Source organism: Chlorocebus sabaeus, chromosome 1, assembly GCF_047675955.1.
Source record: "Chlorocebus sabaeus isolate Y175 chromosome 1, mChlSab1.0.hap1, whole genome shotgun sequence".
Classification (NCBI taxonomy): Eukaryota; Metazoa; Chordata; class Mammalia; order Primates; family Cercopithecidae; genus Chlorocebus; species Chlorocebus sabaeus.
The window spans coordinates 100,418,420-100,432,661 of record NC_132904.1 but is presented as its reverse complement, the minus strand read 5'-3'; the positions used below and the strand labels follow the sequence as shown (position 1 = coordinate 100,432,661).

At 38.1% G+C, this 14,242-nt stretch overlaps 1 protein-coding gene across 2 annotated transcripts in view; it reads left to right on the top strand.

Annotated features, from left to right (window-relative positions):
* PDGFD (platelet derived growth factor D) overlaps positions 1-14,242 on the top strand; it is a 248,703-nt gene that overhangs the window by 219,138 nt on the left and 15,323 nt on the right. For both annotated transcript variants that reach the window (XM_008020683.3, XM_008020681.3), the window contains exon 6: positions 9,573-9,787. In XM_008020683.3, the coding sequence (XP_008018874.3) occupies positions 9,573-9,787 (215 nt within the window). The remainder of the gene's footprint in view (positions 1-9,572; positions 9,788-14,242) is intronic.

Here is a 14,242-nt window from a genome sequence, read left to right as displayed (position 1 = left end):
ACAGACTCTAAACGGTTAGATCTTATAACTCTGGAACAGTTACCAACCCATTTCCAAGGATCTAATACCAATTCTATTATTTTCTCCATGACATTTTGCTCTAAGATCTAAAACACTTGACTCTAATTTGCAAATTATTTACAAGTAAATAACTACCATAAGAAACTGAGAAATATAGGAAATAAATATTTTATATCAATGTTTTCGTTCATTCTGAATTCTCTCAAGTCAGAACACCTTTTAAAAAAAATTATTTATCACTGTTTCTTTGTCATGCCACTGCATGCTAAACAGGATATAAGTTTTGATTTTTCAAAAATGATTTCAAATGTAGGAAATTATTCAGAGAGCATTAACATATAGACATATTTTAGAAACCAAGTGCTTGCAATTTTCTCTCTCTGCCTATTTGATACCTGGGTTAAGAATTGGCTAAAAGCCTTTTGCCAACACCAATGGTGAGTCTCATCAGTCATTCTTGAGGTATCTATAATTACTTCTCTGTAAATTAAGCAGGTACTGGTGACATCAATAGATAATAGAAATTAATAATAATTTGTGTTGCTTATTAATATTACATTATCATTAATAATAGTTTCTATTGTTGAAAGATGGTTAGCTTCATTGAGTTTCCTGAATCATGTGGTATATTTGGTACCTTTACCAAGTGAAAGTTTTATTTATCAGTATTAAAATCATTTGGTATAAATTTAATAGACATAGAGCAAAAGAAAGAAGGATGTTGCAGTGGAAAGAACATGGACTTGAGAGTCAAGCTAACTTGTAATAAAACTCTAACTCAAATCCTAAAATCAGTAGCAGTGGCCTTGGAGAAGTCACTTACAGACCCCTGGTTCTCTATTTTCTTCTCTTTGTAAAATGACTCTAATTATAAGCACTTGGCAAAGTTGTGTTAGGATTAGGTAATAACAGAGTATCTAACACCCTCAATAAATGATAGCTACTATTATTATTTGAATTGCTTACAAAACTCTGCACAGAACCAAGATATTTCTATTAATTGCTGTCTTCCCTATAATGCTCTAAGATAACTATCAGTGATCTGGAGAGTCTCACAGATAGTATTTGGCAAATATTGTCATATTTAAGTATCTGTATAATCAGTGTACTCATTCAAAGTTTACAAAATTATCTCCAAGTACTAAACTTTTCTGATACTATTTATCCAGAAATTTTCTGACACTATTTGCTTATTGGATGTTTCTTCTGCTAAGCTTTTCTTTTAAAGACTTTTGCCACTGTTTATGACTCATATGTTTTGTAAGTATCTAGCTGCCTCACTTACTCTGTTTACCAGCAAGCATTCATAAAAACCATGTTGTTGTTTATCATGTTGTGTGTGTCTACGAGGGCACACACATGAAATATTTTAAGAAAATCTAAGCAGTGGGACAACTTCTTCCTGGTGCATGTGCCGCCTCTGCTTTTCTCCTAGATGCAGTTGTCCATCTTTGTGGATATCCTAACCCCACCCCCATTATCAAAGTTATGCCCCCCATCTAGGTATGTCATTCAAATACAAATCAGTGGAAAAATCCATTTGACAGTGGAAAGCCATAGGTAACTTTTAGCCTCTGGATGAACAAATGTGCATTTTCCACAGCAATTACTCATGTTAAAGAGAAATGTGTGTTCGTTGTGTTTTCTGTGCCAATTTTTTTCTGTGAAGCATTGAAAAATTATTATGGGATTGTTTTCTTTTATGCCCCAATAGACTTAAGGAGACACTACACTGTTCCTAGAGCACATATGCGTGTAGGCATTACTGGTGCTGAGAGATCCAACTCGCTGAGTGTCTTTACTTGCTGATACAGTTACACATTGTGTCCCCACCCAAATCTCATCCTGAATTGCAATCCCCATAATCCCCACATGTCAAGGAAGAAACAAGATGGAGATAATTTAATCATGGGGATGGTTTACCCCATGCTAGTCTCATGATAGTGAGTGAGTCTCACAGGTTCTGATGATTTTATAAAGGGCAGTTCCCCTGCACTTGCACACATGCTCTCCCTCCTGCCACCGTGTAAGATGTGCCTTTGCTTCTCTTTCGCCTTCTGCCACGATTGTAAGTTTCCTTAGCCCTCCCAGACGATGCATAACTGTGAGGCCATTAAACCTCTTTTCTTTATAAACTACCCAGTCTCAGGTATTTCTTTATACCAGTGTAAGAATGGACTAATATACTTTCTAAGGATAGAGTTACATCTTATGTAATCAAACTGAGCACACCTGATCATTGGCTTTTTATATTTAGTTCAAGGTGGGCAAGGCCTTCCATTCCTTAGTAATCACCAATTGCAGAATCTCAGCTCCTTCTAGTTTTAGGTGCTTCTAATTTAAACTTCCTTCTTTGATCTGTGTTACTCACTTCAATAATAATGTGGTTATACCTACTGAGCGCTAAAATTTAGACCTGTGCTTCAAACACTCAAAACTCATGTAATCTCAACAAATTCTTTGGCAGGAGCTACTGGGGTTCCAATTTTGCATAGTAAAAGAAAAAAATTCAGAAAATTTCTGTGAGAGCTAAAAATAGAGAATCATGACATGAACCTGGCCTTGTTGGCTACAAAGCTCATGCTGTGAGCAACTCAATGGTGTTTAAAGCTCAGGGATTCATAGTCTAGTAAATGAGAAAAAGAAATTTCAAGACCTTCATCTCCTAACTTGTTTTTTAAAAAATTTTTCATTTCATAGATATACTTTATACATCACCCCAGGTTATGAATTCCCAAGCTTCAGAGAATTGCTTTATGATGGTGTCACTACTTTCATGTCTAATTCAGTGCCTTCCAGATATTCATTCAGTCATCCATTGATTTTCCAGTACGTATGTGCTAAATGTCTACTTATGTCCAGTGGCTTTAGGCAAGTCACTTAACTCATCTGCAACTCAGTTTCTACGTCTATCCAATGGGAATTGTAATATCTAAGATGAGGGTTTGCTATGAGAATTAAATGAAATTTGATTTTGTGAAAGCATCTCACAAAGTGCTGGACACATGGTAGTTGCTCAGTAAATTTGCATTCACTCATTGCTTTACAATGTTTCTAAACCTTGAAAATCAGGAATTGTCTGACTGAGAATCTTTTACTGTGATTTAGGTTAATTTGTGTAAAAACAAGTGGTAAATGTTTTTATTCTTTAGATATTAAGCCACATGTGGAGTCAAAAAATTCAGTGTCTTTCATAATTTTAATATTAAAGTATCCTGATAGTCCCTCATTAAAACTTATAAAATAATTATTCTTTCCATATTTATTTGCACTTCCACATTGGGATAGAAATGTGAAAACAGTTTTCATAATTATGTGCTGATTTGTAGAAGAGGGAATCTGAAAATCACAGTGAGGCTGTAATATTCATAAGGATGAATACTCCTCCTAGTGAATTCATGAATCTTGAGAAAGGCTGAGAGCCCCTGGTTGCTTGGTACAAAAATAATACAATTATTCCTGTAGTCCTCTCACCTCCCAACCCACCCCAAAGCATCATACACCTAGTACTGCAACATTAAAGGGAAATGTTTAGCAATTTTCATAACAGATTGTGGCACTGTCTCCCATTTGACAAAGGCAATGTTCCTTAGCACCTTGATGTTTGCATCTGAGAACCAGTCTTCTCAAGACCATACTCTACCATGTGTGCCACTTATTCTATATTTCACGGATTTTAGTGCCGCTCATCTCATGCATTATGGTTCATCCTTGGCATGAACCATAATAAATGGTTCTAAATCCTAGTTTCTTAATTCTAACCTAACACTTCTGCACTACCCCACATCCTAGACTAGTCTTGAGATAAGATCCAAACATTCAATGTATAAGGTATTAATAATACTCTACGCATTCCTGAAAGATAGTTGGAATTGTTTCGCCTTTATGGTAAAAAATTAAACTGAAAAAATCCATGATTATCTGATTCATTCAGGTAGTAATTATTGAATGTCTATTTCTTGCAAAGGGAATCTGGCACAAAGACGATGTTGTGCTTCCTTCAGCAGCACCTTGCTCCTAATTGTTGAAGTCAAATGGTTTTAGAAGTGAGCTTGAATGAGCTGCATTTGGTGCTTACACTAGGGACAAAGTACTAGAAGAGAAGGGATAAAAAGATAATTAGCTCTCTACCTCCAACAACTTTTTTAGTTCAATGAAAGAGAAGCACCTGAATATAGATGCTTGTTAACTTTTGATGCGTTTACATCCCAATAAACACATTATAAGTGGAAAATATAGTTAAGTCAAAACCACATTTAATACACATAGCCTACTGAACTTCATAGCTTAACCTAGCCTACCTTAAACATTATCAGAACACGTGTATCAGCCTACAGTTTGTCAATATTATCTAACACAAAGCCTATTTTATAGTGAAGATTTAATAGCTCATGTAATTTATTGAATATCCTACTGAAAATAAAAAACTGAATGGTTTTTTGGGTGCTCACCATTAACACACACAGCTGAAAGCACCATCAAAAAGTGAAAAGAAATCGTTTTGAACCATTGTAAGTTGGACTATCCGTAAAGAAAACAAAACAAGGTCTATGAAGTAAGTGTCATAATAGAGGGCAGAAAAAGTGTGGTGAGTACATAGAGAAAGGGTCATAGGAGTTGTAGAGTGAATATGCCTTTTGACTTGTGCTCTAGAAGATTAAAATAATATAGCAAGCTGTGATGCCAGAGAAAGCAAAACAGAAGAACAACAGCATGGTTTTCAGAAACATCATGGCCCTACTTTAAGTGCTCATTCTTCACATGCCATCACCATGTGGTAAATATGCACTAGTATGTAGGCTGCTGCTGCATGCCTGCTAAAAGAGCTTATAAAGAACTGTAGCATTATAACGGCTAGACCTTATAACAATAACAATAAAATGATTACTGGTGCCAACATGGTGAAACCCCATCTCTAATGAAAATACAAAAATTAGCTGGGCATGTGGCACACACCTGTAGTCCCAGCTATTCAGAAGGCTGAGGCGGGAGAATTGCTTCAACCTGGGAGGCGGAAGTTACGGTGAGCTGAGATCATGCTACTGCACTCCAGCCAGGACTGGGCACTCTGTCTAAAAAACAAAAAACAAACAAACAAAAAAAAAACAAAAAGAAAAGAAAAAGAGATTACTGGCTATCTTCAAGGACATGCAGCAGTTTAATTGGATTATCTGACAGACTGTGGATGATCAAGAGAAAAAAGCATGTGATACATCTATCAGAATAAAGCTTGATGAACGGCCAGCACAGTGAAAGCCAACTGATAACTTAATGTTTAGAGACTGACTCAAGGAAACCATCCTCTTGTTGACCAAAACAAGCAGTAAATTATTGTACATGTGGAGAACAAACGTGCTTTCCCATGTTCAAAGTGAGGAGATTATTTTGTTTCACAATGAATGTTTGTATTCACAAAAACAGACTTACCTTTACATACCTTGATTTTGACCAGTAAGGCACATTTTGGACTTCTGTCTGCCAGAACATGTAACTTATATAAAATAATAAATATATTTCACTTTAATAAGGAATAGAGTTTTAAATTTTTATCTTAAGCTGATCACCACCCATGTTGTGCTTGCCAAGTATGTGTAACATTGTATTGGTTTTATCTGTCCTACAGAAACTAGAATCTCTAGGATTCTGGCATTTGTTCCCACTGAGGACAAATCATTGCTATCAATCCATTGAGCTCCTAGATAAGACCAGAAAGGGTTCAAGGAGAAATGAGGACAAAATGAAGTGTGTGCTTTGGCCAAAGTCCACTCAGTCCAGATAAAAGAACGAAACGTATCACAATACTAAAGGCAAAAGTAGACTCTGAGTAGCTGCCTGGCTTATTAGTCAGAACTGAATAGATGGATGAGCATACACAGGAGCTCATGCTTGGGTATGTGTATTGATGACCTTGTGAAAATGACAGGTTTGTGCCTATGGATGCACCTAGGAAGCCAGGTCATTTGCACAGCAAGTGGTCCTCTGGTGGGAAGACTCCAGCATGGCTTGTGGAAGCTGCTCTCTGAACCCTCCTTCAAATCTTCACACTGGGCTCATATGTACAAAAGGCATGAAGAGGCCTGGATTCAAACTCTGGCTCTACCACTGACTCGTTGTATGGCTGTGGATACGTTTTTTTTTTTTTTTCTTAACTTTTCAAAGGCTCAGTTTCCTCAACTGCAAAAGTAAGAGTAATGATTGTATGTAATTCATAGCATTTATGAATATTTCATGCACTCATGAACAGAGCACTTAGTAGTCTAGATGGCCAGGATCAAAAAGAACAGGTTGACTCTCCTTCCTCTCACACCTAATACTAAAAACTATAAAAGGGTGTGCATTCACATCCCCATTCTAGAACTCAGGTTCCAGAATTCTTATTACATCCCAAAGCACCGCTGTGATTAGACTGCCCCTAGAGGCAGGGGCTGCAGAAGGAAAAGTGCTCCCCTGTGCACTGTGCAGCACTCCACACTTGGCCAGCATGTCCAGAGTAAGTCTCTGAGGACAGGGGAACCTTCTCAGCCCTTCCAGAAAACTGTATGAGGCCCAAAAAACTTAACTGATGTTAAAGAACCTTGATAGAGCAAGACTAAAATTCAAAATGACAGAAAAAGAGAGATTATTCCATGACATAGACTGGGATGAAATAAAGGAAGTTAGATGAAATTAGTGGACCCTTGAGTTGAATTTGGAACATCATTGCTGCTCTGAAATGTTCAGCTATGGAGACTGATGCAGGAATGGAAAGGACAGCCCCTACTCTGGGTTGACCCCGCTTGGCCTGTCTCCGTCCCAGAAGTCTCACTCCAGAATTCTCCTTCTAACCCAAGCACCAGAAACCTTAATTGCTGCTCAGCCTCTGTCTGGCTCCTTGCTCTGCTGCGCTGGCTTATCAGTCTTTTTTGACTGGAAACTCAATATCCCCTGCGGAAAGTCTGCAATCACGCTTTGAAGTTATTTGCATCCAGTCAGAACAACCTTTCAGTTCTAGTTCTAAATTGAGTGCCTCGCTGGTTTCAATTGCCTGATATGTAGGGCAGGTGGATTCTACAGGAGTCACACTGGGCCCCAGTTCTTAGTGACATTAGTGAATTGATGCATAAAACTGACAGAATTGTGAATCTCCTCATGGTGAGTAAGAAATGGAAGTAAGCAATGCTAGTCAAAGGGTTATACAATGTGAGAAGTATGGTTTCCAATAGAATCAGGCTTACATGCCTTCTCCTGGTTTATGGAAGGCACTTTGGAGTTTATTGGAATTCCCATAGGGAAGGCATGCTATACTTTGACTTGGGTGTCTTCTGAAGATAAGGATGTGGCCATTCACCACCCAACCCCGGTTTAACCTCAGACAGGAAAGTCCAATACAGCCCTCATAACATTGATTTTCTTCCTTCAACTTATGGCTTACTGATCATCCCTCTGTTCCGCTTAAAGTGACAGAGACTATGGAGCAAAAGGGAGAAGGCTTCGATTCCAGTTTTACGATTTACTGGTAACTCTTAGTAAATAATACTCACTTCGAATGGGTGGGGAACAACCAAATGTAGTCATATCTGTAAGGTGCCTAGCAGAGGGCTGAATTAAAACAGAGACTGAGTGCTGCTGCTTGCATCCTGTCCCTCTCTGCCTTCTCACACATCACGATCCCTTCCTGCTAATTGTACCTCTTTAGTCCTCCATGTTAGACAAATATCTTCCCATTATCACAAGCAGCAGATTTGGCCCTCTGCATCAGCTCTGTCCACAAGCCCAGGAATGCACAGGCCAGTATCAGCAAGGTGACACTTGTAATGGATGATTGCTGCACTTCTTAATCCATTTGTATAATCCTTTCTGCTTTGCTTGCAGTTATTTTCAGGGCTTTAGCAGCAATAAAATGGTTCCTTTCCCAAGACAGAGTTCATTCAATTTAAATCTGGATTGATTATAGCTAAAGTTATGACATGTCTTTACAAAGGGAAAAAACAGCAATAAATTATGCACAATGATTATTTGGCATTTATTTAGTTCCCACAGTATCCTGGGCTCAGCGTATAACAATTGGGGATAAATCCCTGCCCTTGAGAATCAAAGCACCGTTGTAGATATAAAAAGACAAACAGGGATGTGGTTAGTGGACTCATGGTCCACACTTATTCCTGCAGTTTTCCTTAGATGCATTCTACTGACACTGTCCTTGACTTTTGACCCTTGACTCTACTCCCAAAGACTTTTTTTTCTTCCTTCTCCTTAAGCTGTTTTGGTTTAAGCCTAAGACATTTCCCAGGGCTAGAGTTTAGAATGAACATGGTGATATCTGCCTAACATACATGGGATTCCTCCTGTGGTGGCCTGGTGCACACAAGGGCGTGCATTGGGAAATGGTGGTGGGTCCTGTGCAGACAAAAGGACTTGCTTCTAACTGTGTTCTTATGGGAAGATACTCATGTATGTATGCACCAATAAGAGGATTTAGCTGCTAAGTGGATGGATAATTGGATGGACTTTGAGAACACGAAATCAAATCTAATTTACGTAACACAATAATACAAATTGAATTCAAGTAAATATTTATGACTTAGATTTGAAAATATCGCGGTGCTTTTAGTTCATAGAAGTCCCACTAACCATATCCCTTGATAATCATTTATATAGAGTAATGTCCAAAAAAGAAAAATAAAGAGAGAGAAAGACATAATATATTTTTAAATTTTGTCCATTTGACTTTAAAGGAAAAGAATGTGAGAGGAGCAGCTTCAAATGAATCAAGATTAATAAGAATAGCTGGCATTGAGTGCCAGGCACATTACATTCAATTCTTCAAATGACTACATGTTATAGATGAGGAAGCAGAAGTTTAGAGCCATTAAATAACTTTCCAACTAAAAGGAAACATAGCCATGATGTGATTGAAGGCAGTTATAACTTTACTGCAGCTCCCAAGCACTTAACCACTATGCTATACTGCCATCTAGGACCCAATGCACAAATATGCACCATATTCACGAAAAAAAAAAAATCGTTTTCTCCAACATGTTGATTAACTTTGAAGTTAAAAATAAAACTAAAACCCTTTTCTTTATTACATTTACGTGTGAAATTTCACTGCCAGGTAAATATAATACAGTGGTTGTCCCTAATGTGTCTTAGATACAATTCAAATTATATTTAAGTGATGGCTTAGAGTCAGGATTTATTTAGAATGAAGAAGCAATTTATTTTGTCTTTTTGAAGACAAAGGCAATTATTTTAATTTGCCAAATGTTTCATTTTCTTTCCTGTGAACTTTTTTTGCATAAAAAAGAAGCAAGGAAATTTGAACCAAGACATGAATTTTAGCCAAGGTTTTTGTTTTGTTTTCTTGTTGTTATTTTCGAAGGGTAGATGGGATCAAGAGAGAAATTAGGTCTTTTACTTTAGGTTCCCAGTAACTGAGAGCCTGAGGATGGATTTAATCCCAGGGTTAAGGTTTTCCTCACAGAATCTTCCCACTCTATTCCCAAAAACACACGCTGAGCAATTGTGCTTACAGTTGTGTTTGCTTACACAATGTGTGTATTTGCTTCCAGTTGACCTGGATAGGCTCAACGATGATGCCAAGCGTTACAGTTGCACTCCCAGGAATTACTCGGTCAATATAAGAGAAGAGCTGAAGCTGGCCAATGTGGTCTTCTTTCCACGTTGCCTCCTCGTGCAGCGCTGTGGAGGAAATTGTGGCTGTGGAACTGTCAACTGGAGGTCCTGCACATGCAATTCAGGGAAAACCGTGAAAAAGTATCATGAGGTATGTCATTCTCAGATTTCTTGTTGCAATGCTTAATCTACAGGATTCAGGAAGACAGGGGCATTGCATACAGTTGTTCAGGTTGCTCACTGCACAAGGGCACCCAGCCAGGGTTTGATTAGGAGCAGAAATTCTACCCACACTAGGTTTGCCAAGCCAAGTGCCCTGATGACAGGTTAATCCCATCCTGATGAAGTCACTGTTTATTCTAATTTGAACAATACACCATGTGGATCAACAACAACCTTGTTAGAATATATAATTAAATATGTGATATAGTAACTTTAGAACTTACTTGACCTCCTTGCAGAAAGACAGAAAAGAAAAAGAAATGCGATGTTATTCATTTACAGGATATGACTGCAATAGCTAATAAGCAAACCCTTAATTCAATTATGTCATTTAATAAATTTGGCACAATAAAGATAGCAAAATATAAATTGTCAAAGATCTTTTTATTTTTTAAATATGAAGTATGTTTCAACTGGAAATGCTCTGTTTGTTCTAACTATTATTAAGTGCTACTCAGGAAATCAGCTCTTGGATTATGCAAAAATAAACAAAAGTAAATATAAGAATATAGGAGGAACAAAAACCTAAAGAGTGCAATAACCTTAATAATAGTAATAATGGCATTTATTGCTTGACAAACACTATTGTAAGTAATCATTAGCTCATTTAGCACCCCATCAACAATATTGTAAAAATGTTCCTATTTTTATTCTCTTTTTATAGGTGAGTAAACTGAGCCCTAGGAGGATCAGTAAGTTGGCCAGCATGGCCTGATCAGTAAATCACAGAGCCAGGACTCCAGCTCCAATCCACTAGTTCCAGGGTCTATGTTTCTTCTTATCACTAGTAATATATAGTACTGTAGAGCATAAAATATAGGCCAGATGCGGTGGCTCACGCCTGTAATCCTAGCACTTTGGGAGGCCGAAGTGGGTGGATCACCTGAGGTCAGGAGTTCAAGACCAGACTGGCCAACATGGTGAAACCCCGTTCTCTACTAAAAATACAAAAATTAGCCAGGCGTGGTGGCAGACACCTGTAATTCCAGCTGCTCAGGAGGCTGAGGCAGGAGAATCACTTGAACCCAGCAGGCAGAGGTTGCAGTGTGCTGAGATTGTGCCACTGCACTCCAGTCTGGGTGAAAGAGAGAAACTCCATCGCAAAAAAAAATTTATATATATATATATATGGAGAGAGAGAGTAGACTGAAGAGGAGTTAGAGCTGTTCTATGACAGATGTGGCAGCTCTAATTACTTTATTATTGTGGGAACACATGCAACTCACTAAAGTTTAGACTCAGTTTTCACATATGTGAAATGGGACTGAGAAATTAATATATCAGACAAACCCTTCCAGAGTTGCTCTTAGGGCCAAATAAAATAATGCATATAAAATATATTTTGCAAGATGTTAAACATCATGCAGAAATATGTTTTAAAATATAAGCTAAAATATGAAGCAAACATTATTGTTAGGAATTATTGTTTGACTTGCTCTGCATCAGTGTCCACAGCAATCCCATTACTGGGTATATACCCAAAGGATTATAAATCATTCTGCTATAAAGGCACATGCACACATATGTTTACTGTAGCAGTATTCACACGATTCACAATAGCAAAGAGTTGGAACCAACCCAAATGTCCATCAATGATAGACTAGATAAAGAAAATGTGGCACATATACACCATGGAATACTTTGCAGCCATTAAAAAGGATGAGTTCATGTCCTTTGCAGGGACACAGATGAAGCTGGAAACCATCATTCTCAGCAAACTAACATGGGAACAGAGAACCAAATACCACATGTTCTCACTCATAAATGAGAGTTGAACACAGGGACACAGGGAAGGGAACATCATACACCAGGGGCTGTTGGTGACTTGGGGGTTGGGAGAGAAATATCTAATGTAGGTGACATGTTGAAGGGTGCAGCAAACCACCATGGCACGTGTATACCTATGTAACAAGCCTGCACGTTCTGCACATGTATCCCACAACTTAAAGTATAATAATAACTTTTAAAAAGTGTCCACCACAACAAAGGAATGAGTAGTTCTCTCTAAACAAAATCTCCAGCTTTGTAAAACTGTTTTTTGGAGGTTTTTCTGGTATCGTTGTTGTTTTGGTTTTGACTTATGTTCTGAAAACAATACAAAAGTCATGGTAAGTTAGGCAGTAACTTCTGGATTAAACAAAAATTCGTATGTAATAATTGATATTTTCAACTCAGAAAATGTAGGAAATTGTGCCACCATGACCATACTTACTTCAGACAGGGAAACATTATTTTAGACGTACATGGAACATATTTTCTTAGTCATAAGAATTGCTTACTCCACCCCACTGTTTTCAAAGGAAAACAAATGTTCTCATATCTAGAGAATGCTATCATCTATGTTCATTGTGTTTTATTTTTGTATGAACTGATGAACTCTAGATTGGATGTTGTCCTTCACTTCTAAGAACCTGAATTTTATAATCTTTAGTCATACCCCGAGGATAAATGCAGAATTCAGTAATCAGGTTGTAGTTAAAATAATCTAGGAAGTGACAAAGTCTCTACCTAGTAGTAACTGTGAGGAAGAACATTCGAGGTCAGGACTTTGATGTATTTGTGGAGTGCTTTATTTTTATCTTGACTCTATGCTCAGATAGAAGTTTTAGCTTGATTTTTAAAATTACTTATTGTGGGAACAGCAGAGTGAACCATAGACCCCCAAAGACCCTTGCCTCCCAGCCAGTTAGTTCTGAAGAACACTGAAGGCCTGGCTACCCTCCTCCTCTTAGTTCCTTTCTTGTCTCTCCACACAATGACCATTACTTGCAAATTTCTGTTCTCAGTTAATGTGTAGAGGGGAAAACTCTTGATCTCTTTGTTCAGTAGCATGAGTGGGTTTGAAACGTTGGCATCCTTTGAAACTGTATCTAAAGCATCTCTTTAAGACTTGTGTCCTAGTATTTTTACTTCTAGAACTCTGCAGAGCTCTATAAAATCACTCTGCCAAGTGCTGGACAAAAGGAAAACTAAACATCCATCACCAGCTGGTAACTGCTTACCTGGAACAAACACTCCTGTCATATGCCCCTGAGACTCCTGAAATACCTTTGAGATGTGTCACCATTATCACTGCCAGGTGCCCTGTGGGAAACAGCAAAAGGCTTATTCCATTTCCAGAAGTGGGGGTTGCTTGAGCCTAGTCTCATTAGGGAAAAATTCTAGTCCTTTATTCTGAGTTCTATGTCTGTATTCTTACCTCTGAGAAATGAGAAACCAGTTTCCCCAGCTCATGGTTGCAACTGATGAGATGTGAAATGAGTTTCTGTGAAAGATGAGCACCCTTAAGGGGGTAATGAGACCTTGTCACGTAACAGGCTTGTGTGATTCTCCACAAATATTTCAGTGCTCAACCTTAAGGAATTTAAATCTGGGAAACTGGAAAGCTCCTAATGAAGCTAATATCATTGCTTTTTTCACAGGTCATATTAGTTCTCCTGTAGGGTTTTGAGCAGTTTTCACTGTGCAGTAAAATGTGACTATCTTTATTATTTCTTGCTCTCGAAAGTTTGTAGGTACCCTGTTGAAGTATTTTTCCTCTTTCTTTACAATCATTCAGTGTTTCTTGGAATATACTAGATATAGCGTAGGAAAAATGCCTTTTCTTCTACCCTTGCTAGGTTCATGGCTGAGGCCACTATAACAAAAGACAGAATAACAAAGGAAAAGCGTACTCATTTATTGAATATGTTTTACTTGACACGAGGCCTTGGTAAGGAAATAAAGACCCAAAAAAGCAGTTCAACCTGATAATTTTTTACAGTAAGTTTGATAAAGTGTGGATAGTTGTGGAGAAATATGATAGGGCAGAGTATGATCTAATGGTAATAAACTGGGGAAAATTAGCAAGGCCTGTTTGTTCAGATTCTTCTTTGTTCTACCTTTGTCTTTGGAGATAAGGATTATTAGGCCAGGAGCAGTGGCTCATGCCTGTAATCTCAGCACTTTGAGAGGCCAAGGTGGGATGATCCCTTGAGGCTACAATTAACTAGGTCAACATAGCGAGACCCCCATCTCTACAAAAAATAAATAAATAAAGGAATTATTTTTAAGTAGCCAAGTGTGGAGGATGTGTCTGTGGTCTGAGCTACTTGGGAGGCTGAGGTAGGAGAATTGCTTGAGCTCAGGAATTCAAGGTTGCAGCAAGTCATGATCATGCAGCTGTACTCTAGCCTCTGTGACAGAGTGAGACCACATCTCAAACAAAAAGGTGGGGGGAATTCTTCTTTATTCTGGGTATAACAGGGGCACCTCTCACATGAGGGTCTTATGACTTGCTACATGGGAAGGTCAGAAAATCCTAGGTTTTATGACCTTCTTCAGGATGGAGGGTGAGGGGAAGGTCAGAGTGATCTTTGTGCTCTTCTTGTTTTCTCAAATTCCT